Raw genomic sequence first — 23,360 nt, 5'->3', positions numbered from 1 at the left:
CTTCGGTTTTGCATTTCTTTAACTCCCCTGGGCTTCGGGCCTCGGTTTTTATCCGCCGACGGGTCGCGGAACCGGTCCCAGGGTCCGGAGGTGGTGTCCGTCGCCAGCGAGCTGAGGAGCGCCCTGTTGCCGTTGACAGATTGGCTTCGTTTGGACGGGCGAGTTCGAAAAATCCTTTTGTGGCCCTCTGTGTTCGGGGAGCGAACGGCTCCTTAGCGGCCCCGCTACTACGGACTGTGCCCTTGGTGTCTGAGGGGGGTCGTCCCCGAGAACGAAGGGAGGGTGGGGCTGAAGGGTGCTGCTTCACGGGATCGGGGGCAGAGGAAACCCCCGCCTCCCCGCCCCAAGACTTAGCCAGTAATGCCGCTCACTTCCCTGCTCCTCACCGAGGCAGACTTTCTAAGAATTTTTTACTGACAAAACATTGTTACTTTTCCCACTGTGTGTAATTATTTACCCAGTGGCAGTGTACCTCCCAGGTTAAGAAGTGGGTATTGATTTTGGGTACCTCTCAAGCGGGGTATGGGAGGAACTCCGGGTTGGGGTCCATTCTCTTCTCTATCCCCCCAGGTTCGGTTTACTCTCATCCCTTTTCCTCATCCCCACTCAGAGATGCCTCAGAGCAGAGGATAGCCCGCTCACAGCCAGCACCGTACAAGGCCACTGTTCTCAGAGGCTGGCAAGTCCAAAATCCCGATTTCACTTTTAATGCCCGTAAGTGAAATTCATTCAGTCAGCCATATTTATTGAGCGTCGCCAAGTCCAAAATCCAGATTTCGTTTTTAGATTTCCATAACTGAAATTCATTCGCTCAGTCATATTTATGGAGCGCTTCCTCTGTGCAAAGCAACGTACTAAGTGCTTGGGAGAGTGCAAGATAAAGATAAATGGACACATTTCCTGCCCCCAGTGAGCTTTGCTTGGCTCAGAGGGATCAGGTCCACAGTCTGCAAATTACAAAGGAGCCACGGCCAGCACCAGCCTGGAAGTCAGAAGGTCGTAGGCCCCGCCGCCTGTCTGCTGTGTGACTTGGGCAAGTCACCTCACTTCTCTGGGCCTCAGTTACCTCATCTGTAAAACGAGGATTGAGTCTGAACCTCATGTAGGACAGAGACTGTGTCCAACCCGATTTGCTTGTGTCCACCCCAGTGCCCGGCACATAGTAAGCACTTAAACACCAGTCATTTTATCATCGCTTAGTATAGTGCCTGGCACGTAGTAAGTGCTTAACAAATACCATAATTACCATTATTAAATGAAGTCTGAACCCCTCCTGTAACCCCCCCACTGTGTATTTCCCTGGATAGTACTTGCTTACAGGATTGTTTCAGATCCTTTTTATTTGTTTCCAATCTTTATATTTGAGGAAGGTGTGTTCGCGTACATAAGCTCAGCTTATGGTCTCAGGTGCCGCCAGCATATTTGCGTACATCTGGTTTTTCCCATTGGGTGTAAACACCTTAAAATCAGAGGCCAAACTTTTTCTTCCAGTGCCACCCCCTCCAACGTTTTGCACGCAGTGGACACTCCGCAGACTCCTGACTGACCTGAACGGAACTCAGACCATCCTGCACTGTTTATGTTGTCCCTGCTCTCGCTGAAAACCTCTTCCCTGAAGCCCAGCCCCTCTGCCTTAAGGAACATGGCTCATCAACACCTATTTCGTTTGCGAGTTTTATTGAACTGTTTAGAACAGGCGCATTTCTACGGTGCAGAACACAATGGGATGCGTTTTTGAGAACCTCTATGGAAATGTTGGTGTGGCCTCTCGGTCCGACCAATTCTAAGTAAACGAGCGCTTTCTCTCCAATCCAGTGAAGGTCCCGGGCTCTATTGCAGGAGTTCTTCCAAAATTAACTTCCAAGCCTTTACAGGAAGGGCGGCTGCTGCCCGCCAGGTGTTTCTTTCCGTGTGTTTGTGTGTTGACGGTGAGATTTATCGGGGCTTAATGCAGGTTCCTGGCTTGAGTGGGAGGCTGATGGGTGAGGCTCATAACTGGGCCAAAAATTTTCTGGAAATGGATTTGGCCTGCAGTCCTCTGGGCCCTCTGAGGCTTCGGGGAAGCCAGCAGGTGGGCAGCCCTGCCACCATCAGCTCCGGCTCCCTCCCTCCTGCTTTGGCGACTCCTCAGGGAGTCTTCAGTTGATCCCTGTGCCTTTTCGCTTTGCCCTTCCTCTCAAGGACCCCAAATCCTGTAACGGATCAGCTTCCACCCTGCAAATGGGCTGGAAGCAGGGAGCCAGGAGTCGTTACCCCTGTTTCTAAGAGAAGGGGGAGTGGGGTCGGTGAAGCCCTAAAATTTCCAGTTCCCTCCGCCACTCACAGCTCAGAGCCAACACAGACCGCAGCAGTTGAGGGATGTTGCCAATTTGTACTTCCCAAGCGCTTAGTACAGTGCTCTGCACATAGTAAGCGCTCAATAAGTACGATTGATGATGATGATGTCAGCCGATGTTGGGTTTCTGAGGAGGAGCTGTGAAGCCTTAGCGCCCGCCGGGCTGCATTTCCTGGAAAGGGGAAAGACACCACACTCATCACCTAAATCCGCCATTTGGGTCCCCAGCTGTCCTGCTTCCAGTTGCCCTTTCTGATGTCATTTCTGAACCTCGCACCTGTTACACAAGAGATACAGCTGGTGGGGGGGGGGTCTGCCTTAAACCCCTCACGCTTTGTGCACTCTCAGCAAGGGCTGAAACCGACTTACGCCCACGGAGTCATCCGTCCCCGCGTCACGTCTCGGCTTTGGCGTGGGCCAAGGATTGAAGAGCAGGTCTGGGAGACAGACGGGATCGAGGTCGGGATGGGTGGTTTGGTTTCGAAATCGGTCTTTTTCATGAGGTAGGGATGATTGTGGCCCCTGATTCAGGCCTAGGCTAACACTCGATGGTTTGCAGTTCGATCTCCTCAGTGGTGCTTTCTGCAAACGGAAAGAAACCATTAACGAAACGTGAGAAAACAGCTTCCGCGGTCGCAGCTCGGGGGAACTGAAAAGTCTCAGCGCCGTCCCGAACGAGCAACGGACGCGATGAGCTCCAAGCCGAGGACGTTACCTTTTAGCCTGTGTTTTCTCGTCGTCTGGAATTTGTACGCACATTTATTACAAACCCACATCAGGCTGATTAAAACGGCGGACATGGCGGTGAGCAAAGCCAGGAAGACGGCCACAAAGTGGAGATCTTCATAGAGGATCTCTACGGGACGGAGGTGGGGAGGATCTTTTCAGCAGGGTGAAGCACACCCCTCCCACCCCACGCCCGCTTTCCCGAGGGGAAGATCCCCGACCCGAGGTGGGTCGGGAGGTTCCGCCTTACCATTCACGTTCAGTACAATGGTGCCCAACCGGGTGTCGCCAAAGTCCTCGGTGATGGTGACCACGTAGTAGCCCGTATCCCGCACCCCCACGCTCAGGAGTTGGATGGAGCCGTTGTCGTAGGTGCACACCCTGTCTCGGTAGTTTCTGGAGATGTTGGGGGCCGTGCCCGGCCTCCACGTCACGATCTTCTGCATCCCCCAGCTGGAGGTGTACTGCCATTCGATGGTGGGGGACCGTTGGCAGGAGTAGTCGACGGAGAGTAAGATGTTCTCATCCACCGTGGCGTTGACGGTGGAGTGTGGAATGTATAATGACACTTCTTGGCCTGGAGGCGGGGGGGGTGGGGACAAGATGTGGGGAAAGATGTTTGGAGGGGGCAAGGGCAGGGCTGAGAAGCAGCATGATCTCACGAATAGAGCCCGGGCCCAGGATTCAGAAGGGCCTGGCTTCTAATCCCGGCTATGACGCTTGTCTGCTGTGTGACCTTAGGCAAGTCGCTTCCTCATCATCAATCGTATTTATTGAGCACTAACTATGTGCAGAGCACTGTACTAAGCGCTTGGGAAGTCCAAGTTGGCAACATATAGAGACGGTCCCTACCCAGCAGTGGGCTCACAGTCTAAAAGGGGGAGACAGAGAACAGAACCAAACATATTAACAAAATAAAATAAATAGAATAGAACTCCTATTTAGAATAGAACTTCTCTGGGCCTCAGTGACCTCATCTGTAAAGTGGGGATGAAGACCGCGAGCCCCACAGTGGGGGACTGTGTCCAACCTGATTAGCTTGTCGCTTCCCCAGCGCTTAGTACAGAAACCTCACCATTGGCTTTAAAGCAGTCGGTCACCTTGCCCCCCACCTATCTATCCTCACTCCTCTCCTATTGCAACCCAGCCCCCACACGTCGCTCCTGTAATGCCAACCTTCTCACTGTATCTCCAGCTCGTCTATCTGGCCACCGACCTCTCGCCCACATCCCGCCTCCAGCCTGGAATGCCTTCCCTCCTCATATCTGTCGGGACAAATTCCCAACATCTGACCCGTGGGGCTCATCTCTGGCTTAACCCCTACCCCACCTTCCTGTCCTTTCCCAGTTCCCACCTCCCAGCCCCCGCTTCCGGGCCACTGACACTTGACCCTGCTGCTCCTCCCCTTCTGGACTGTGAGCCCGTTGTTAGGAAGGGACCATCTCTAGATGTTGCCGATTTGTACTTCCCAAGCGCTAAGTACAGTGCTTCGCACACAGTATGCGCTCAATAATTACGATGGAAAGAATTGAATGAATGAATGACCGACCCCAGGAACAGTCAGGGGAGTTTGGGGGGGGGGCAAACACTGTTTCTGTGTCAGAGACAACAGGACAGGCTTACACTCCCCTTCCCCCCACACCTACCCCCTGGTCCCTCCAAGACATATTTATTACTCTATTTATTTATTTATTTATTTTACTTGTACATATCTATTCTATTTATTTTATTTTGTTAGTATGTTTGGTTTTGTTCTCTGTCTCCCCCTTTTAGACTGTGAGCCCACTGTTGGGTAGGGACTGTCTCTATATGTTGCCAATTTGTACTTCCCAAGCGCTTAGTACGGTGCTCTGCACATAGTAAGCGCTCAATAAATACGATTGATGATGATGATGATATCTGACTGGCAATGACTCTCCCCGGCTTCAAAGCCTTATTGAAAGCACATCTCCAAGAGGCCTTCCCTGACAAAGCCCTCCTTTCCTTTTCTCCCTCTCCCTTCCGCCTCACACTGACTCGCTCCCTTTATTCATCCCCTGTCCCAGCCTCAAAACGCTTACATACATAACTGTAATTTTATTTATGTTAATGTCCGTCTCCCTCTAGACCGTAAGCTCACCCTGGGCAGGGAATGTATCTGTTATACTCTCCCAAGTGCTTAGTACAGTGCTCTGCATACAGTAAGCTCTCAATAAATACGATTCCTCTCCCCCTCGTCCCCCTCTCCATCCCCCCATCTTACCTCCTTCCCTTCCCCACAGCACCTGTATATATGTATATGTTTTTACATATACATATTACTCTATTTATGTATTTATTTATTTTACTTGTACATATCTATTCTATTTATTTTATTTTGTTAGTATGTTTGGTTTTGTTCTCTGTCTCCCCCTTTTAGACTGTGAGCCCCTGTTGGGTAGGGACTGTCTCTATATGTTGCCAACTTGTACTTCCCAAGCGCTTAGTACAGTGCTCTGCACACAGTAAGCGCTCAATAAATACGATTGATGATGATGATGCTTAGTACAGTGCTCTGCACACAGTAAGCGCTCAATAAATACGATTGATGATGATGATTGACTGACTGACATACCTGAAAAAAACTTTAAAAAATATCCTTTATCTTCACAGGTTACCAATTGCCAGTGTGCTTCCTAGAGGATGCTCATAAGTCAGTAGTATTTATTGAGCACCTCTGCTTGGGAGAGGAAAACAGGAGTGAAAAGACACGGTCCCTGCCCTCAACGAGCTTACAATTTAATGGAGACAGACATAAATTATTCACGAATAGTGCAAGAAGGAGGAAGACCAAGGAATTGCAGGTAGTGGCAAGTATGTGAGTGCAATTAGCGGCATTAAGAGTTATATGCCATTGAGTATACAGATACATGTAATAATAATAATAATAATAATGGTAGCATTTGTGAAGTGCTTACTATGTGTTAAGCACTGGGTGGGTTGAGGGTGGGTCTAAATACATAGAGAAGCATCATGGTCTAGTGGCTAGCCAATGGTCCTGGGAGTCAGAAGGACCGGGTTCTAAATCCTGACTTTTGGGCAAGTCCCTTAACTTCTCTGGGCCTCAGTTGCCTCATCTGTAAAATGGGAATTAACACTGTGAGCCCCGTAGGGGTCAGGGACTGTGTCCAAACTGGCTAGCTTGTATCGATCCCAGTACTTAGTACAGTGCCTGGCACAGAGTAAATGCTTAACAAATACCATAAAAAAAAGTGCCAAGGATGGCTGTTGGGAATGAGGGAAAGCTTCCTTGAAGAAGTGGGCTTGTAGGAAAGCTTTGAAAATGGTCAGGTGGATAATAACTAATAATAATAATGATGGCATTTGTTAAGCGCTTACTATGTGCCAAGCACTGTTCTAAGCGCTGGGGGGCTACAAGGTAATCGGGTTGTCCCACATGGGGCTCACAGTCTTAATCCCCATTTTACAGATGAAGTAACTGAGGCACAGGGAAGTTGTGACTTGCCCAGAATCATTCATTCATTCAATTGTTATTTATTGAGCGCTTACTGTGTGCAGAGCACTGTACTAAGCGCTTGGGAAGTACAAGTTGGCAACATATAGAGGCGGTCCCTACCCAACAGCAGGCTCACAGTCTAGAAAGGGGAGAGCACTGTACTAGACACTTGGGAGACTACCCTATAGCAATACAACCGATACATTCCCTGCCAACAACGAGCTTACAGTCTAGAGAATCGATCCACCTGATTATCCTGTTTCTGCCTGGCCTTTAGTACAGTGTTCGACACAGAGAAGCAGCGTGGCTCAGTGGAAAGAGCCCGGGCTTTGGAGTCGGAGGTCATGGGTTCAAATCCCAGCTCCGCCAACTGTCAGCCGGGTGACTTTGGGCAAGTCACTTAACTTCTCTGGGCCTCAGTTACCCCATCTGTAAAACGGGGATTGAGACTGTGAGCCCCACGAGGGACAACTTGATCACCTTGTAACCTCCCCGGCACTTAGAATGGTGCTTTGCACAAAGTAAGCGCTTAATAAATAATAGTAGTAGTAGTAGTAGTAGTAGTAGTAGTAGTAGTAGTAGTAGTTGTTTAAATACCAAAATTATTCCTATTATTGAAGGGGAGAGGAGTTAGAGGGAGTGAAAGTTTGAAGAGAGGAGAAAACGAGAGAAAAGGAGAGAGAAAAAGAAAGCGGGAAAGAGGGAGAGCAGCAGTGGACAAAGGTCAGCCCCAGGCTCCGGATGAGAATTTAATCCTATCTGTTGATGGACACTGTAGCACCAAACCACTCCCGGGTGTTTGTCCTGAGCTTTCTTGCTCCCAAGTAAATCATGCCCGGCCCCAGGGAACAGCTGGGACCTTGAGAAACTAAAGCCCCAAGAGATCTCTGCGTCCCAGAAAAGACCCAGCACCTGTCCTGAGTCACTGCACCTCTGCCGTGCCAGGTTCCTCCTAAGAGGAATCAGGCCAAGAGAAACCGCAATTGTTCATGGCCCGAAACAGGCGATTGTTTACTGCTTGGGGCATCCCCGAACGAGCAATTAATAAATACCGTAACTAACTAAGGGAACCTCCCTGATCCGCCCGTTAGCCGTTGGACGATCCAGTCGCCGAGGAGAGGAAGAGGTGGAAACTTGGTCGCTGCCCTGCTTCTTGAAAACCCCCGCCAACCATCTCGGGAACCCATCAATCAATCCGTGCCGTGGAGCCGGGGTGAGTGTCCAACAAAGTGCTCGAGGGGCAAACGGCCAAGTGGCTAGGCGATGCGGAAGGGAAGGCCGACGGGGAAATGAAATCCTCGCAGGTGCGTGAGAAGCATCAGAGAAATTTGCGGACCAGAAATCTGTTATGGAACCGTAAAGGAAAAATCTGCCCATGCCCAGCACCTCTTTTCAAATCAATCCATCAGTGTCACTGAGCCCCAAGGATTGGGGAGACCACTACAGAGTTTAGTAGTCATAATAATAATAATAATAATGAAATTTATGAAGCGCTTACTATGTGCAAAGCACTGTTCTAAGCGCTGGGGAGGTTACAAGGTTGTCCCACGGGGGGCTCATCCCCATTTACACATGAGGGAACTGAGTAAGAGAAGTAAAGGGACTTGCCCAAAGTCCCCCAGCTGACAGGTGCACGGGCTTGGGAGTCAGAGGATGTGGGTTCTAATCCCGGCTCCGCCACTTGTCTGCCGTGCGACCTCGGGCAAGCCACTTCTCTGTGCCTCAGTTACCTCATCTATAAAATGGGGATTAAGATTCTGAAACCCCACGTGGGACAACCTGATGACCTTGTATCTACCCCAGTGCTTAGAATAGTGCTTGGTACATTGTAAGCACTTAAATACCATAATGGTTATTATTATTGAGCCCTTACTGTGTGCAAAGTACTGTGCTAAGCGCTTGGGAGACTGCACTATAACAATAAACAGACACATTCCCTGCCCACAACGAGGCTTTCGGTCTGGTAATAACAATAATAATAATAATAATGATAGCATTTATTAAGTGCTTACTATGTGCAAAGCACCGTTCTAAGCGCTGGGGAGGCTATAGAGTGATCAAGTTGTCCCACGTGGGGCTCACAATCTTTATCCCCATTTTACAGATGAGGTAACTGAGGCCCAGAGAAGTTAAGTGACTTGCCCAAGGTCACACAGCTGACAATTGGCCGAGCCGGGATTTGAACCCACGACCTCTGCCTCCAAAGTCCGGGCTCTTTCCACTGAACCTTGCTGCTTCCCCGGTAGAAATGCTGGTAGGCAGGATTTCTAACCTGGGGGAGTTTACAGTCTTACGGTGGGGAAAGCCGCTGAAAAAAAAAATTACAAGTCGGGGATGGAAGAGGGGATAAAGTTTTGTAGAGGAGCGATGATAAATGAGTTAATGAGAAAAGAGAACGTTTTTATCAAGGGAAGGGTAAAGGTGGGAGGGGAGCGGTGCCCTGCCCAGCCTATTCTGCAGTGCTTGGCACACAGTAAGCGCGTAACAAATACCATCATTAGTATTATTGACAGACAGAAACAGTGAGAGAGAGAGAGAACTGTGGAGGGGTGGGTGGATATTCATTCGATCGAATTTATGGAGCGCTCACTGCGTGCAGAGCACCGTACTAAGCGCTTGGGAGAGTGCACTTCAGCAATAAACGGACACCTTCCCTGCCCACAAGGAGTTTACGGTCTAGGGAGGAATGTCTGAGCTGGGGAGGGAAGGTGGTACCTAGGGCAGGTGGGGGAACATCGGAGCTGGGGACTTGGGGTCTGGGGGGTCGGGGAGCTGGGGAGCTTGGGGGCTGGGGATCGGGGAGCTGGGGGGCTGGGGAACTTGAGGGCTGGGAAGTTGGGGATCTGGGGGGGTGGGGAGCTGGGAAGTCGGGGAGCTGGGATCTGGGGAGCCAGGGGGCTGGGGAGCTGGGGGACTGAGGGGCTGGGGACTTGGGGAGCTGGGGGGCTGGGGATCTAGGGGACTGAGGGGCTGGGGATCTGGGGAGTTGGGGATCTGGGGGACTGAGGGGCTGGGGATTTGGCGGGCTGGGGGGCTGGGGAGCTGGGGAGCTGGGGACCTAGAGAGGGTCGTGTGGTTGGGTGTCGGAGCAGAGGCGGGGGGGCCGGGGGCGGGGATGGGGGGGTCGGGGAGGGGCCCGGGCCTCTCCTCCGGCCGCTCGGTCCTGCGGGCAGCCGGGCCGGGAGCCCGGCGTCCGGGGGGCACCCCTCCCCGCCCCGTGGGCACTTACTGTGCAGACAGCGGCCGGCTGCCAGGCAGAGGGACAAAACCCCCAGGAGGGCGCCCCGGCCTCCTCCTGCCCCTGCTCCTGCTCCTCCTGCCCCTGCTCCTGCTCCTCCTGTTCCTCCTGCTCCTGCTCCTCCGGCCCGGGGCCTCATGAGCCGCCCAGAGCCGGGCCGCAGCACGCCGCATCCGAACGCTCCGCCCCCAAAACCCCAAACCCAAACACTCCTCCTCCTCCTCCCTCTCCTCCTCCTCCTCCCCCTCCTCCTCCTCCTCCTCTTACTGCTCCTCCTTCCCTCCTCCTCCTCCTCCTCCTCTTACTGCTCCTCCTTCCCTCCTCCTCCTCCTACTGCAGCCGCACCTCCTCTTCCTCCTCCTCTTCATTCAATCGTATTTCTTGAGCGCTTACTGTGTGCAGAGCACTGGACTAAGCGCTTGGGAAGTCCAAGTCGGCAACGTATAGAGACGGTCCCTACCCAACAACGGGCTCACAGTCTAGAAGGGGGAGACAGACCACAAAACAAAGCATGTAGACATACTGCTCATCCGTCCCTCCTCCTCCTCCTCCTCCTCCTCCCCCTGCAGCACCTCCTCCTCCTCCTCCTCTTCATTCAATCGTATTTCTTGAGAGCTTACTGTGTGCAGAGCACTGGACTAAGCGCTTGGGAAGTCCAAGTCGGCAACGTATAGAGACGGTCCCTACCCGACAACGGGCTCACAGTCTAGAAGGGGGAGACAGACAACAAAACAAAACATGTAGACATACTGCTCGTCCTTCCCTCCTGCTCCTCCTGATCCTCTTCCCCCTGCAGCTGCTCCTCCTCCTCTTACTGCTGGTCCTTCCCTCCTCCTCCTCCTCCCCCTGCAGCAGCTCCTCCTCTCCCTCCTCCTGATGCTCTTCCTCCTGCTCCTCCACTCCCGCAGCTGCTCCTCCTCCTCCTCCTCCCTCCCCAAGCCCCCATCCCCCTAATAATAATAACTGTGGTTTTTATGTGCTTACTAAGTGCCAGGCACTTTACTCAGGGCTGGGGTGGAGACAAGCAAAAAGCGCTGGACAGAGTCCCCGTCCCCCACGGGACTGACAGTCTTAACCCCCATTTTACGGATGAGGGAACTGAGGTGACTTGCCCAAGGTCACACAGCGGACACGTGGCAATCAATCGTATTTATTGAGCACTTACTGTGTGCAGAGCACTGTCCTAAGCGCTTGGGAAGCACAAATTGGCAACATATAGAGACAGTCCCTACCTAACAGTGGGCTCACAGTCTAAAAGCAAAGCCGGATTAGAACCCAGGACCTCAACTCCCAGGCCTGTGCTCTCTCCACTAATCCATGCTGCTTCCCCCTCCTCCTCCTGCTCTTTTTCCTCCTCATCTTTCTGCCACTGCTGCCCTCCCCCTGGCTGTGTCCCCCTGCCCGCTGATCCAGAGGAGTCAAGGTGTCCTTCCATCAGACGGGAGCCCGAGCTGGTAGGGATAAGAAGGAGGGATCATCATCATCATCCTCAATCGTATTTATTGAACGCTTACTGTGTGCAGAGCACTGCACTAAGCGCTTGGGAAGTCCAAGTTGGCAACATATAGAGACAGTCCCTACCCAACAGTGGGCTCACAGTCTAAAAGGGGGAGACAGAGAACAAAACCATCATCATCAATCGTATTTATTGAGCGCTTACTATGTGCAGAGCACTGTACTAAGCGCTTGGGAAGTACAGATTGGAAACATATAGAGACAGTCCCTACCCAACATTGGGCTCACAGTCTAAAAGGAGGAGACAGAGAACAAAACCAAACATACTAACAAAATAAAATAAATAGAATAGATATGTACAAGTAAAATAGATAAATAAATAAATAAATAGAGTAATAAATATGTACAAACATATATACATATATACAGGTGCTGTGGGGAAGGGAAGGAGGTAAGATGGGGGGATGGAGGGGGGGCGAGGGGGAGAGGAAGGAAGGGGCTCAGTCTGGGAAGGCCTCCTGAACATAGTAACAAAACAAAATAAAATAAATAGAATAGGATGATAGGATGATAATGAGGCCCAAGACTCCCAGAAATGGGCCTGTCCTGTCTTCCCAGGCCCCTGCTCCTGGCCCTGGCCCTGCCAGACCATCCCCTCTGTCAGCTTGCCAGGCTCTAAATGCCTAATGGTCTCTGCAGGCGATCGAAAGGCATTTGCAAAGACGAAGGTACCAGTCAGGCCCCAGCGTGATGCACTAGAACCCACACAGGGGCCGGGGATGGAGGAGGAGGAGGAGGAAAGGGAGGGTCCAGGCTATCAAATTCCTGGCATCTGCAGGCATCACCCCAACTCAGAGGAATCCGTGGGAATCGGCCTACATGGGCTTCTTTTCCAGATGGTATGCAAGACGCCAACCCGGCCTCTCCTCCTCTCTCCCTCGAATATATATATTTTTTAATGATATTTACAACTTTAAAGTTGTAAATGTATAATTTACATGTAAACGATATTTGCCATGTAAATAAATGACATGTAATGATATTTACGCACTTACAACGTGCCAGACGTCGTACTGAGTGCTGGGGTAGATACACGTTCATCAGGTCCCTTGTGGGGCTCACAGTCTTAATCTCCATTTTGCAGATGAGGTAACTGAGGCCCAGAGGAGCGAAGTGACTTGCCCGTGGCCACACAGCAGACAAGCGAGAGAGCCAGGATTAGGATCCAGGTGTTTCTGACTCCGAGGCCCTCGCTCTATCCACCAGGACATGCTGTTTCTCTTGTAAGTTCCTCAGTGATATTTCCTCCTTCCTCTTCACCCCATCATCATCATCATCAGTCGTATTTATTGAGCGCTTACTGCGTGCAGAGCACTGTACTAAGCGCTTGGGAAGTACAAGTTGGCAACATACAGAGACAGTCCGTACCCAGCAGTGGGCTCCCACTCCCTGCCCCCTCTTCACCCCACCGGCTTGACATCTGGGTTGTTGAAGAACTTCTTTTAATAACTGGGATAAAGTGTGGGGAAAAAGTTCGCCACACTTTTTTTATTAATGATATTTATTAAGCACTTCCTATGTATCAAACATTATTCTAAGCACAGGGGTTGGTACAAGTTAATTCGGTCTGTTCTCCCTTCTACTTTGACTATGAACCCCGTGGGAAGAGGGACTGGGCATGCCCTGATTAACTTGTATATTTCCCAGTGCTTAGAACAGTGCTCAGCACATAGTAAGCACTTGACAAATAATTATCATGATATTTGTTAAGAGTTTGCTACGAGCCAAGCGCTGTTCTAAGCACGGAGTAGATACAAGTTAATCAGGTTGCTATTTTCAAGGCTGTTCATTCATTCAGTTCATTCAGTCGTATTTATTGAGCGCTTACTGTGTGCAGAGCGCTGGACTAAGGCTGTTGTAATGTGCGCTATTGGCTACTTTAGCCGAAACAGATCAGGCAGCGAGTAAAGAAGGGAGTTTTTCAAAAACTGAAAATACCACTCATTCATTCAGTCGTATTTATTGAGCGCTTACTGTGTGCAGAGCGCTGGACTAAGGCTGTTGTAATGTGCGCTATTGGCTACTTTAGCCGAAACAGATCAGGCAGCGAGTAATGAAGGGAGTTTTTCCAAAACTGAAAATACCACTCATTCATTCAGTCGTATTTATTGAGCGCTTACTGTGTGCAGAGCGCTGGACTAAGGCTGTTGTAATGTGCGCTATTGGCTACTTTAGCCGAAACAGATCAGGCAGCGAGTAATGAAGGGAGTTTTTCAAAAACTGAAAATACCACTAATTCATTGTTGTATTTATTGAGCGCTTACTGTGTGCAGAGCACTTCTAAGGCTGTTGTAATGTGCGCTATTGGCTACTTTAGCCGAAACAGATCAGGCAGCGAGTAAAGAAGGGAGTTTTTCCAAAACTGAAAATACCACTCATTCATTCAGTCGTATTTATTGAGCGCTTACTGTGTGCCAAGCACGGTACCAAGCGCTTGGAAAGTACAGGTCAGCGACAAATTCAATCGTATTTATTGAGCGCTTATTGTGTGCAGAGCACTGTACTAAGCGCTTGGGAAGTACAAGTTGGCAACACGTAGAGATGATCCCCACCCAATAACGGGCTCACAGTCTAGAAGGGGGGAGACAGACATCAAAACAGGTAAACAGGCATCAATAGCATCAGTAAAAATAAATAGAATAAAATGAATAGAATAGTAAATGTGTACATATATGCACAAGTGCTGTGGGGCGGGGAGGGGGGTAGAGCAGAGGGAGGGAGTTGGGGTGATGGGGAGGGGAGGAGATGCAGAGCGGGGCTTAATCCGGGAAGGCCTCCTGGAGGAGGTGAGCTTTCAATAGCTTTCACTCATTCATTCATTCAATTGTATTTATTGAGCGCTTACTGCGGGCAGAGCACCGTACTAAGTGCTTGGGAAGTCCAAGTTGGCAACATCTCGAGACGGTCTCCACCCAAAAGCGGGCTCACAGCCTAGAAGGGGGAGACAGATGACAAAACAAAACATATAAACCAAATAAAGTAAATAGAATAAATATGTACAAGTAAAATAGATAGAGTAATAAATCTGTACAAACATCTATACAGGTGCTGTGGGGAGGGGAGGGAGGTAGGGCGGGGGGGATGGGGAGGAGGAGAGGAAAAGGGGGGTTCAGTCTGGGAAGGCCTCCTGGAGGAGGTGAGCTCTCAGTAGGGCTTTGAAGGGAGGAAGTGAGCGAGTTTGGCGGATGGGCGGAGGGAGCAGGGCATTCCAGGCCAGGGGGAGGACGTGGGCCGGGGGTCGACGGCGGGACAGGAGAAAACGAGAACACTCCCAACGCCTCCATCATTCAAGTCACTGTTATGACCCCCCGAGACGTACGAGATGGAAAAAAATTCAACGGAAAGTTTGCAGCCGCTGTGTGGTGTAGTGGCCGTGCATCCTCCGCTCAAACAATCAATCGTATTTATTGAGGGCTTACTATGTGCAGAGCACTGTACTAAGCGCTTGGGAAGTACAAATTGGCATCACATAGAGACAGTCCCTACCCAACAGTGGGCTCACAGTCTAAAAGGGGGAGACAGAGAACAGAACCAAACATACCAACAAGATAAAATAAGTAGGATAGAAATGTACAAGTAAAATAAATAAATAAATAAATAAATAAATAGAGTAATAAATATGTACAACCATATATACATATATACAGGTGCTGTGGGGAAGGGAAGGAGGTAAGACGGGGGGATGGAGAGGGGGACGAGGGGGAGAGGAAAGATGGGGCTCAGTCTGGGAAGGCCTCCTGGAGGAGGTGAGCTCTCAGCAGGGCCTTGAAGGGAGGAAGAGAGCTAGCTTGGCGGATGGGCAGAGGGAGGGCATTCCAGGCCCGGGGGATGACGTGGGCCGGGGGTCGATGGCGGGACAGGTGAGAGCGAGGTACAGTGAGGAGATTAGTGGTGGAGGAGCGGAGGGTGCGGGCTGGGCAGTAGAAGGAGAGAAGGGAGGGGAGGTAGGAGGGGGCGAGGTGATGGAGAGCCTTGAAGCCCAGGGTGAGGAGTTTCTGCTTGATGCGCAGATTGATCGGTAGCCATTGGAGGTTTTTGAGGAGGGGAGTAATATGTCCAGAGCGTTTCTGGACAAAGATAATCCGGGCAGCAGCATGAAGTATGGATTGAAGTGGAGAGAGACACGAGGATGGGAGATCAGAGAGAAGGCTAGTGCAGTAGTCCAGACGGGATAGGATGAGAGCTTGAATTAGCAGGGTAGCGGTTTGGATGGAGAGGAAAGGGCGGATCTTGGCAATGTTGCGGAGCTGAGACCGGCAGGTTTTGGTGACGGCTTGGATGTGAGGGGTGAATGAGAGAGCGGAGTCGAGGATGACACCAAGGTTGCGGGCTTGTGAGACGGGAAGGATGGTAGTGCCGTCAACAGAGATGGGAAAGTCAGGGAGAGGACAAGGTTTGGGAGGGAAGACAAGGAGCTCAGTCTTCGACATGTTGAGCTTTAGGTGGCGGGCGGACATCCAGATGGAGATGTCCTGAAGGCAGGAGGAGATGCGAGCCTGGAGGGAGGGGGAGAGAGCAGGGGCAGAGATGTAGATCTGGGTGTCATCAGCGTAGAGATGATAGTTGAAGCCGTGGGAGCGAATGAGGTCACCAAGTGAGTGAGTGTATATTGAGAACAGAAGGGGACATCCCAACATCCCAACATCCCAACAACATCCCAACAACAACCAAGTGAGTGAGTGTATATTGAGAACAGAAGGGGACATAACAACATCCCAACAACATCCCAAAGCGGGAAGGAAAAGATGAGTCAGGGGATAATGCTGGGCGTGTTCTTTCCATCAGCTCGAGTGCCCCTGAAAGCACTGTGGGAGCAACCCAATTAGGCTGGCAAGGGTATCGAGTGCTTTTATGACAACATAAGAGAAGCAGCGTGGCTCAGTGGAAAGAGCTCAGGCTTGGGAGTCAGAGGTCCAGCTCCGCCAGTTGTCAGCTGGGTGACTTTGGGCAAGTCACTCCACTTCTCTGGGCCTCAGTTCCCTCATCTGTAAAATGGGGATGAAGACTGTGAGCCCTCTGTGGGACAACCTGATCACCTTGTATCCCCCCAGTGCTTAGAACAGTGCTTTGCACATAGTAAGCACTTAACAAGTACCATTATTATTATTATTATTATTATTATGGGTCTGGGCCCTGCCCAGCACTGTGGAAGCAGAAGAGCCGCCATCTGGAGACTGAATGACTGCTGATCTCCATCCCAGCTGTATTGCCTCTGGAAGTGCGCCCTTCAGTTCAAATTCCTTAGCCAGTAGAGACCCCCTGATGCTGAAACCAACGACCCCCCCCACTTTATGTGGAAAAGATTCTCCTACTCCCTGCTTTACGTGGAAAAGCGTACCCAATTTCTTGTTGCAGCCCTGGCTAGGGTCGCCTCTGCCCACCGTATATATTCTCTCTGTAACTCCCGCTGCGGGGGGGATCCTTGGTCCAGCAGGGGAATCCCTGCCGGATCGACAAGTCTTCCGAGCACACTGCTTTAGGAGGAGAAGACCGGAGGAGAAGATAGGATCTTCTTTTCTCCGCAGGGCCTGGAATGCCCTCCCTTTTCCCATCCGCCAAGCTTGCTCTCTTCCTCCCTTCAAGGCCCTACTGAGAGCTCATCTCCTCCAGGAGGCCTTCCCTGACTGAGCCCCTTCCTTCCTCTCCCCCTCATCCCCCTCTCCATCCCCCCCATCTTACCTCCTTCCCTTCCCCACAGCACCTGTATATATGTATATATGTTTGTACATATTTATTACTCTATTTATTTATTTTACTTGTACCTATCTATTCTATTTATTTTATTTTGTTAGTATGCTTGGTTTTGTTCTCTGTCTCCCCCTTTTAGACTGTGAGCCCACTGTTGGGTAGGGACTGTCTCTATATGTTGCCAACTTGGACTTCCCAAGCGCTTAGTACAGTGCTCTGCACACAGTAAGCGCTCAATAAATACGATTGATTGATTGATTGATTGATTGACATGGACTGTGTCCAACCTGATTTGCTTGTATCTACTTCAGCACTTAGCACATTGTAAGCACTTGACAAATACCATAAAACGAAACAAAAAACTCGATTGTATTGTGCCCTCCCAAGCACTTAGTACAGTGTCTGTGAGCCCTACATGGGATAGGAACTGTGTCCGACTTGATTAGCTTGCATCTACCCCAGCGCTTAGAACAGTGCTTGGCACATAGTACGCACCTAACAAGTACCATCATCATCTCATATGGTGTCTTTTTTTGGTAGGTGAGAGAGGAGGCCGGTACCTGCTATCGTTATACTGAGTAAAGATTCTCAACAGCCTGGAAAGATGAAAACTCTTCAACCTGGAAAGACAAAGACCGAGAGGGATGAGATGGGAGTTGACGGAATCATGAAGAAAACGGAGCGTGGATCTGTTCACTTGTTCCTCAAGTTCCTCAACATCTGGAAGAGATGAAAACTCTTCAACCTGGAAAGATAAAGACCGACAGGGATGAGATGGCAGTTGATGGAATCGTGAAGAAAACGCAGCGTGAATCTGTTCACTTGTTCCTCAAGTTCCTCAACATCGGGAAGAGATGAAAACTCTTCAACCTGGAAAGACGAAGACCGAGAGGGATGAGATGGGAGTTGCCGGAATCATGAAGAAAACGGAGCGTGGATCTGTTCACTTGTTCCTCAAGTTCCTCAACATCTGGAAGAGATGAAAACTCTTCAACCTGGAAAGATAAAGACCGACAGGGATGAGATGGGAGTTGACGGAATCGTGAAGAAAACGCAGCGTGGATCTGTTGACTTGTTCCTCAAGTTCCTCAACATCGGAAAGAGATGAAAATTCTTCAACCTGGAAAGACGAAGACCGAGAGGGATGAGATGGCAGTTGATGGAATCGTGAAGAAAACGCAGCGTGAATCTGTTCACTTGTTCCTCAAGTTCCTCAACATCGGGAAGAGATGAAAACTCTTCAACCTGGAAAGACAAAGACCAAGAGGGATGAGATGGGAGTTGACGGAATCGTGAAGAAAATGCAGCGTGGATCTGTTCACTTGTTCCTCAAGCTCCTCAACATCAGGAAGAGATGAAAACTCTTCAACCTGGAAAGACGAAGACCGAGAGGGATGAGATGGGAGTTGACGGAATCGTGAAGAAAATGCAGCGTGGATCTGTTCACTTGTTCCTCAAGTTCCTCAACATCGGGAAGAGATGAAAACGCTTCAATTTGGAAAGACAAAGACCGAGAGGGATGAGATGGGAGTTGACGGAATTGTGAAGAAAACGGAGCGTGGATCTGTTCACTTGTTCCTCAAGTTCCTCAACATCGGGAAGAGGTAGCCCCCACTGAAGGTGGAAGGCGACAGACTCCAAACCGGCGAAAGGAATGATTTTCTCAAACAGCGGGAGGTAAGACGATGGAATTTGTTACTATAGGAATGTGTGTGGGTGGAAACCAGACAGAGCTTCTTCCCACCTCAACTGTGAGTTTCTTGTGGGTCCAACCTGATTATCTTGTACCTCCCCCAGTGCTTAGTACGTGCTTGGCATAAAGTGAACGGTTAACAAATACCGTTATCGTTAGAGCTGCCCCAAAGTTTTGGATAAATTCGTGGATGAGAGGACTATAGAGTGTGGGAAAAGGGAAAGGTAACGGAAGTTAGCATGAGGATGGATGTGAAGGAGGGCCTCTCTTCCTTCAGGTGATCTGTACTCACCTGGTCCAAAGGACCACTGATCTCCCCCAGTAATGGCATCGCCATTAGGGAAAGAGCGTGGACCTGGGAGTTGAAAGGATCTGGGTTCTAATCCCGTGCCCGCCACTTGTCTGCTGCGTAACCTTGGATAAGTCACTTCGGTTCTCTGTGCCTTAGTCACCTCATTTGTAAAATGGGGATTAAGACTGCGAGCCCTATGTGAGACAGGGACCGCGCCCGACCTGATCAGCTTGTATCCACCCCAGCGCTTAGAATAATAATAATAATCATGGTGTTCGTTAAGCGCTTACTATGTGCGAAGCACTGTTCTAAGCGCTGGGGGGGATACGAGATAATCAAGTTGTCCCACGTGGGGCTCACAGTCTTCATCCCCATTTTGCAGATGAGGTCACTGAGGCCCAGAGAAGTGAAGTGACTTGCCCAAAGTCACACAGCAGACAAGCGGCGGAGCCGGGATTAGAACCCATGACCTCTGACTCCCAAGCCCGTACTCTTTCCACTGAGCCACGCTGCTTTAGTGCTCAACACACGCTTAGCAAATGCCATTATTTTGCCATTATTATGTTGCCAACTTGTACTTCCCAAGCGCTTAGTCCAGTGCTCTGCACACAGTAAGCGCTCAATAAATATGATTGATAGATTGATTATTATTAATATTATTATTATTATAACTACCTGGTTTTTTTAAGATTCTATGGGAGAGCCAGCTCGTGGAATGATCAGGGAAGACAGAAAGTGGTCCCAAATCAATCACTGGTATTTACTGAGCACTTACCGTGTGCAGAGCACTGTACTAAATGCTTGGGAGAGAAGCAGCGTGGCTCAGTGGAAAGAGCCTGGGCTTCGGAGCCAGAGGTCACGGGTTCAAATCCCGGCTCCGCCAATGTCAGCTGTGTGACTTTGGGCAAGTCACTTCACTTCTCTTTGCCTCAGTGACCTCATCTGTAAAATGGGGATGAAGACTGGGAGCCCCCCGTGGGACAACCTGATCACCTTGTAACCTCCCCAGTGCTTAGAACAGTGCACATAGTAAGCGCTTAATAAATGCCATTATTATCATTATTATTACAATGCAACAAAATTAGCTCGGGTCTGGACCATCCTGCAGATTGGAGCGTGTTCAACGGCGCAGCATCTTGAATTCCAGAGTCCCGCTTTGGATTTCTCACTCCTTTGGAATAACATTTCTCCTGGGGTGGTTGAGGCGGGAGAGCAGTAAAACTTCCTCGGCAGGTTAAAGTGAAAAGCTTGATTCTCCATTAGAGGGCCCTGAAGACCGTAATAAGCGCGTTGTTCGTTCGGCTAAACTACATTTTCAGTGAGGATTTATGGAGGGTAAGATCCTTTCCACACATACGTGCGTGTCTGGAAAGCCCGTGTGACCAACACAACATGCCACAGAATCTGCATTTAATCATCATCAATCGTATTTATTGAGCGCTTACTATGTGCAGAGCACTGTACTAAGCGCTTGGGAGGTACAAATTTAAGAATAGAGCCTCGAGAATGTAAGCTCCTTGTGGGCAGGGAATGTGTCTGCTGGTTCTGACAATAATAATAATAATAATAATGATAATGATGATAATAATAATAATAATAATAATAATAATGACGGTATTTGTTAAGCGCTTACCAGGTGCCAGGCACTGTACTAAGCGCTGGGTGGATACAAGCAAATGGGATCGGACACAGTCCCTGTCCCACGCGGGGCTCCCGGCCTCAATCCCTATTTTTACAGATGAGGTAACTAAGGCACAGGGAAGTGAAGCGACTTGCCCAAGGCCACACAGCAAAGTGGCGGAGCTGGGATTAGGACCCACAATATTACTATTACTCCATTTATTTATTTTACTTGTACATATCTATTCTATTTATTTTATTTTGTTAGTATGTTTGGTTTTGTTCTCTGTCTCCCCCTTTTAGACTGTGAGCCCGCTGTTGGGTAGGGACTGTCTCTATAGGTTCATTCATTCATTCATTCAATCGTATTTATTGAGCGCTTACTGTGGGCGGAGCACTGTACTAAGCGCTTGGGAAGTCCAAGTTGACAACATATAGAGACGGTCCCTACCCAACAACGGGCGCACAGTCTAGAAGGGGGAGACAGACAACAAAACATAACATGTGGACCGGAGTCAAGTCGTCAGAATAAATAGAAGTAAAGCTAGATGCACATCACTCATAAAATAAATAGAATAGTAAATATGTACAAGTAAAATAAACCACAACGCTTCACTCCGGTCAGTTGTTGCCAACTTGTACTTCCCAAGCGCTTAGTACAGTGCTCTGCACACGGTAAGTGCTCAATAAATACGATTGATTGATTGATTGATTAATAATAATAACAATAATGTTGGTATTTGTTAAGCGCTTACTATGTGCCGAGCACTGTTCTAAGCGCTGGGGTAGATACAAGGTAATCGGGTTGTCCCCCTTGGGGCTCACGCACTTGATCCCCATTTTACAGGTGAGGGAACTGAGGCCCAGAGAAGTGAAGTGACTTGCCCAAAGTCACACAGCTGACAAGTGAAGAGAAGCAGCATGGCTCAGTGGAAAGAGAATGGGGTTTGGAGTCAGAGGTTGTGGGTTCAAATCCCGACTCCGCCACTTGTCAGCTGTGTGACTTTGGGCAAGTCACTTAACTTCTCTGGGCCTCAGTTCCCTCATCTGGAAAATGGGGGTGAAGACTGTGAGCCCCATGTGGGACAACCTGGTCACCTTGTAACCTCCCCCGTGCTTAGAACAGTGCTTTGCACATAGTAAGCACTTAATAAATGCCATCATTATTATTATTATAAGTGGCGGAGCGGGATTAGAACCCACAACCTCTGACTCCCAAGCCCGGGCTCTTTCCACTAAGCCACGCTGCTGCTTAGTTCATTCATGCAATCGTATTTATTGAGCGCTTACTGTGTGCAGAGCACTGTACTAAGCGCTTGGAAAGTACAATTCGGCAACAGATAGAGACAATCCCTACCCAACAACGGGTTCTGTTGCAGTCTACTCTCCCAAGCGCTCAGTACAGTGCTCTGCTCATAGTAAGCGCTCGATGAATACCATTGATCGATTGATTGATTCAGGGCCTGTGTTTCTGCCAGCCTGCCTCTTGGTATCCTGATCCGGAACTGTATTAAGCGCTTGGAAGAAAACAATGGAACAATAAATAAACACATTCCCTGCCCACAAGGAGGTTACAGTCTAGAAGGGTTTACAGCCCAGAGCACACGACGCTCCAGCCCATAGCCGTGGGCTCTCTGGGTCCCCTTCCCCTTCCAATCAATCAATCAATCAATCATATTTATTGAGCGCTTACTGTGTGCAGAGCACTGTACTAAGCGCTTGGGAAGTACAAACTGGCAACCTATAGAGACAGTCCCTACCCAACAGTGGGCTCACAGTCTAAAAGGGGGAGACGGAGAACAAAACCAAACATACTAACAAAATGAAATAAATAGAATAGATATGTACAAGTAAAATAAATAAATAAAGAGAGTAATAAATATGTACAAATATATATCATCAATCATATTTATTGAGCACTTACTGTGTGCAGAGCACTGTACTAAGCACTTGGGAAGTCCAAGTTGGCAACATATAGAGACAGTCCCTACCCAACAGTGGGCTCACAGTCTAAAAGGGGGAGACAGAGAACAAAACCAAACATACTAACAAAATAAAATAAATAGAATAGATATGTACAAGTAAAATAAATAAATAGAGTAATAAATATGTACAAATATATATCATCAATCGTATTTATTGAGCACTTCCTGTGTGCAGAGCACTGTACTAAGCACTTGGGAAGTCCAAGTTGGCAACATCTAGAGACGTTCCCTACCCAACAGCGGGCTCACAGTCTAAAAGGGGGAGACAGACCACAAAACCAAACATACCAACAAAATAAAATAAATATTGTTTTTATTATTTATTTCACGCTGCTTGTGAGAAGCGGCGTGGCTCAGTGGCAAGAGCCCGGGCTTTGGAATCAGAGGTCATGGGTTCGAATCCCGACTCCGCCCCATGTCTGCTGTGTGACCTTGGGCAAGTCACTTCAATTCTTAGAGCCTCAGTTCCCCTACCTGTAAAATGGGGATGAAGACCGTGAGCCCCACGTGGGACACCTTGATCACCCTGTATCCCCCCGCAGTGCTTAGAACAGTGCTTTGCACATAGTAAGCGCTTAACAAATACCATCATCATCAAATAGAATAAATATGTACAAGTAAAATAGAGTGATAAATATGTACACACATATATACATATATACAGGTGCTAATGAAGGAATGAAATGAATGAGGTGCTAATGAAGGAATGAATGAAAGACTAGACCTTGCTGCCTTCTCGGGGGAGAAGGTTGGGTCAGAAGTTTCCTAGGGCATCCAGTTGACTGTATAATAA

General features: G+C 49.3%; 1 protein-coding gene across 1 annotated transcript; it reads right to left on the bottom strand.

Moving 5' to 3' along the window:
* Positions 1 to 2,418: 2,418 nt before the first annotated feature.
* On the bottom strand, positions 2,419 to 9,847 carry VSTM5 (V-set and transmembrane domain containing 5; the record flags this gene model as incomplete). The annotated part of the gene is made up of 5 exons (XM_038761761.1): positions 2,419 to 2,507; positions 2,705 to 2,917; positions 3,051 to 3,191; positions 3,312 to 3,638; positions 9,766 to 9,847. Coding segments are annotated over 4 exons (594 nt in total), but the record flags the coding sequence as incomplete, so codon positions are not given.
* Between the last annotated feature and the right edge of the window lie 13,513 nt (positions 9,848 to 23,360).

This window comes from Tachyglossus aculeatus, chromosome 20, assembly GCF_015852505.1.
Source record: "Tachyglossus aculeatus isolate mTacAcu1 chromosome 20, mTacAcu1.pri, whole genome shotgun sequence".
NCBI classification, from domain to species: Eukaryota; Metazoa; Chordata; class Mammalia; order Monotremata; family Tachyglossidae; genus Tachyglossus; species Tachyglossus aculeatus.
The sequence above is the reverse complement of the archived record's forward strand: the minus strand, read 5'-3'. Positions and strand labels throughout refer to the sequence as shown.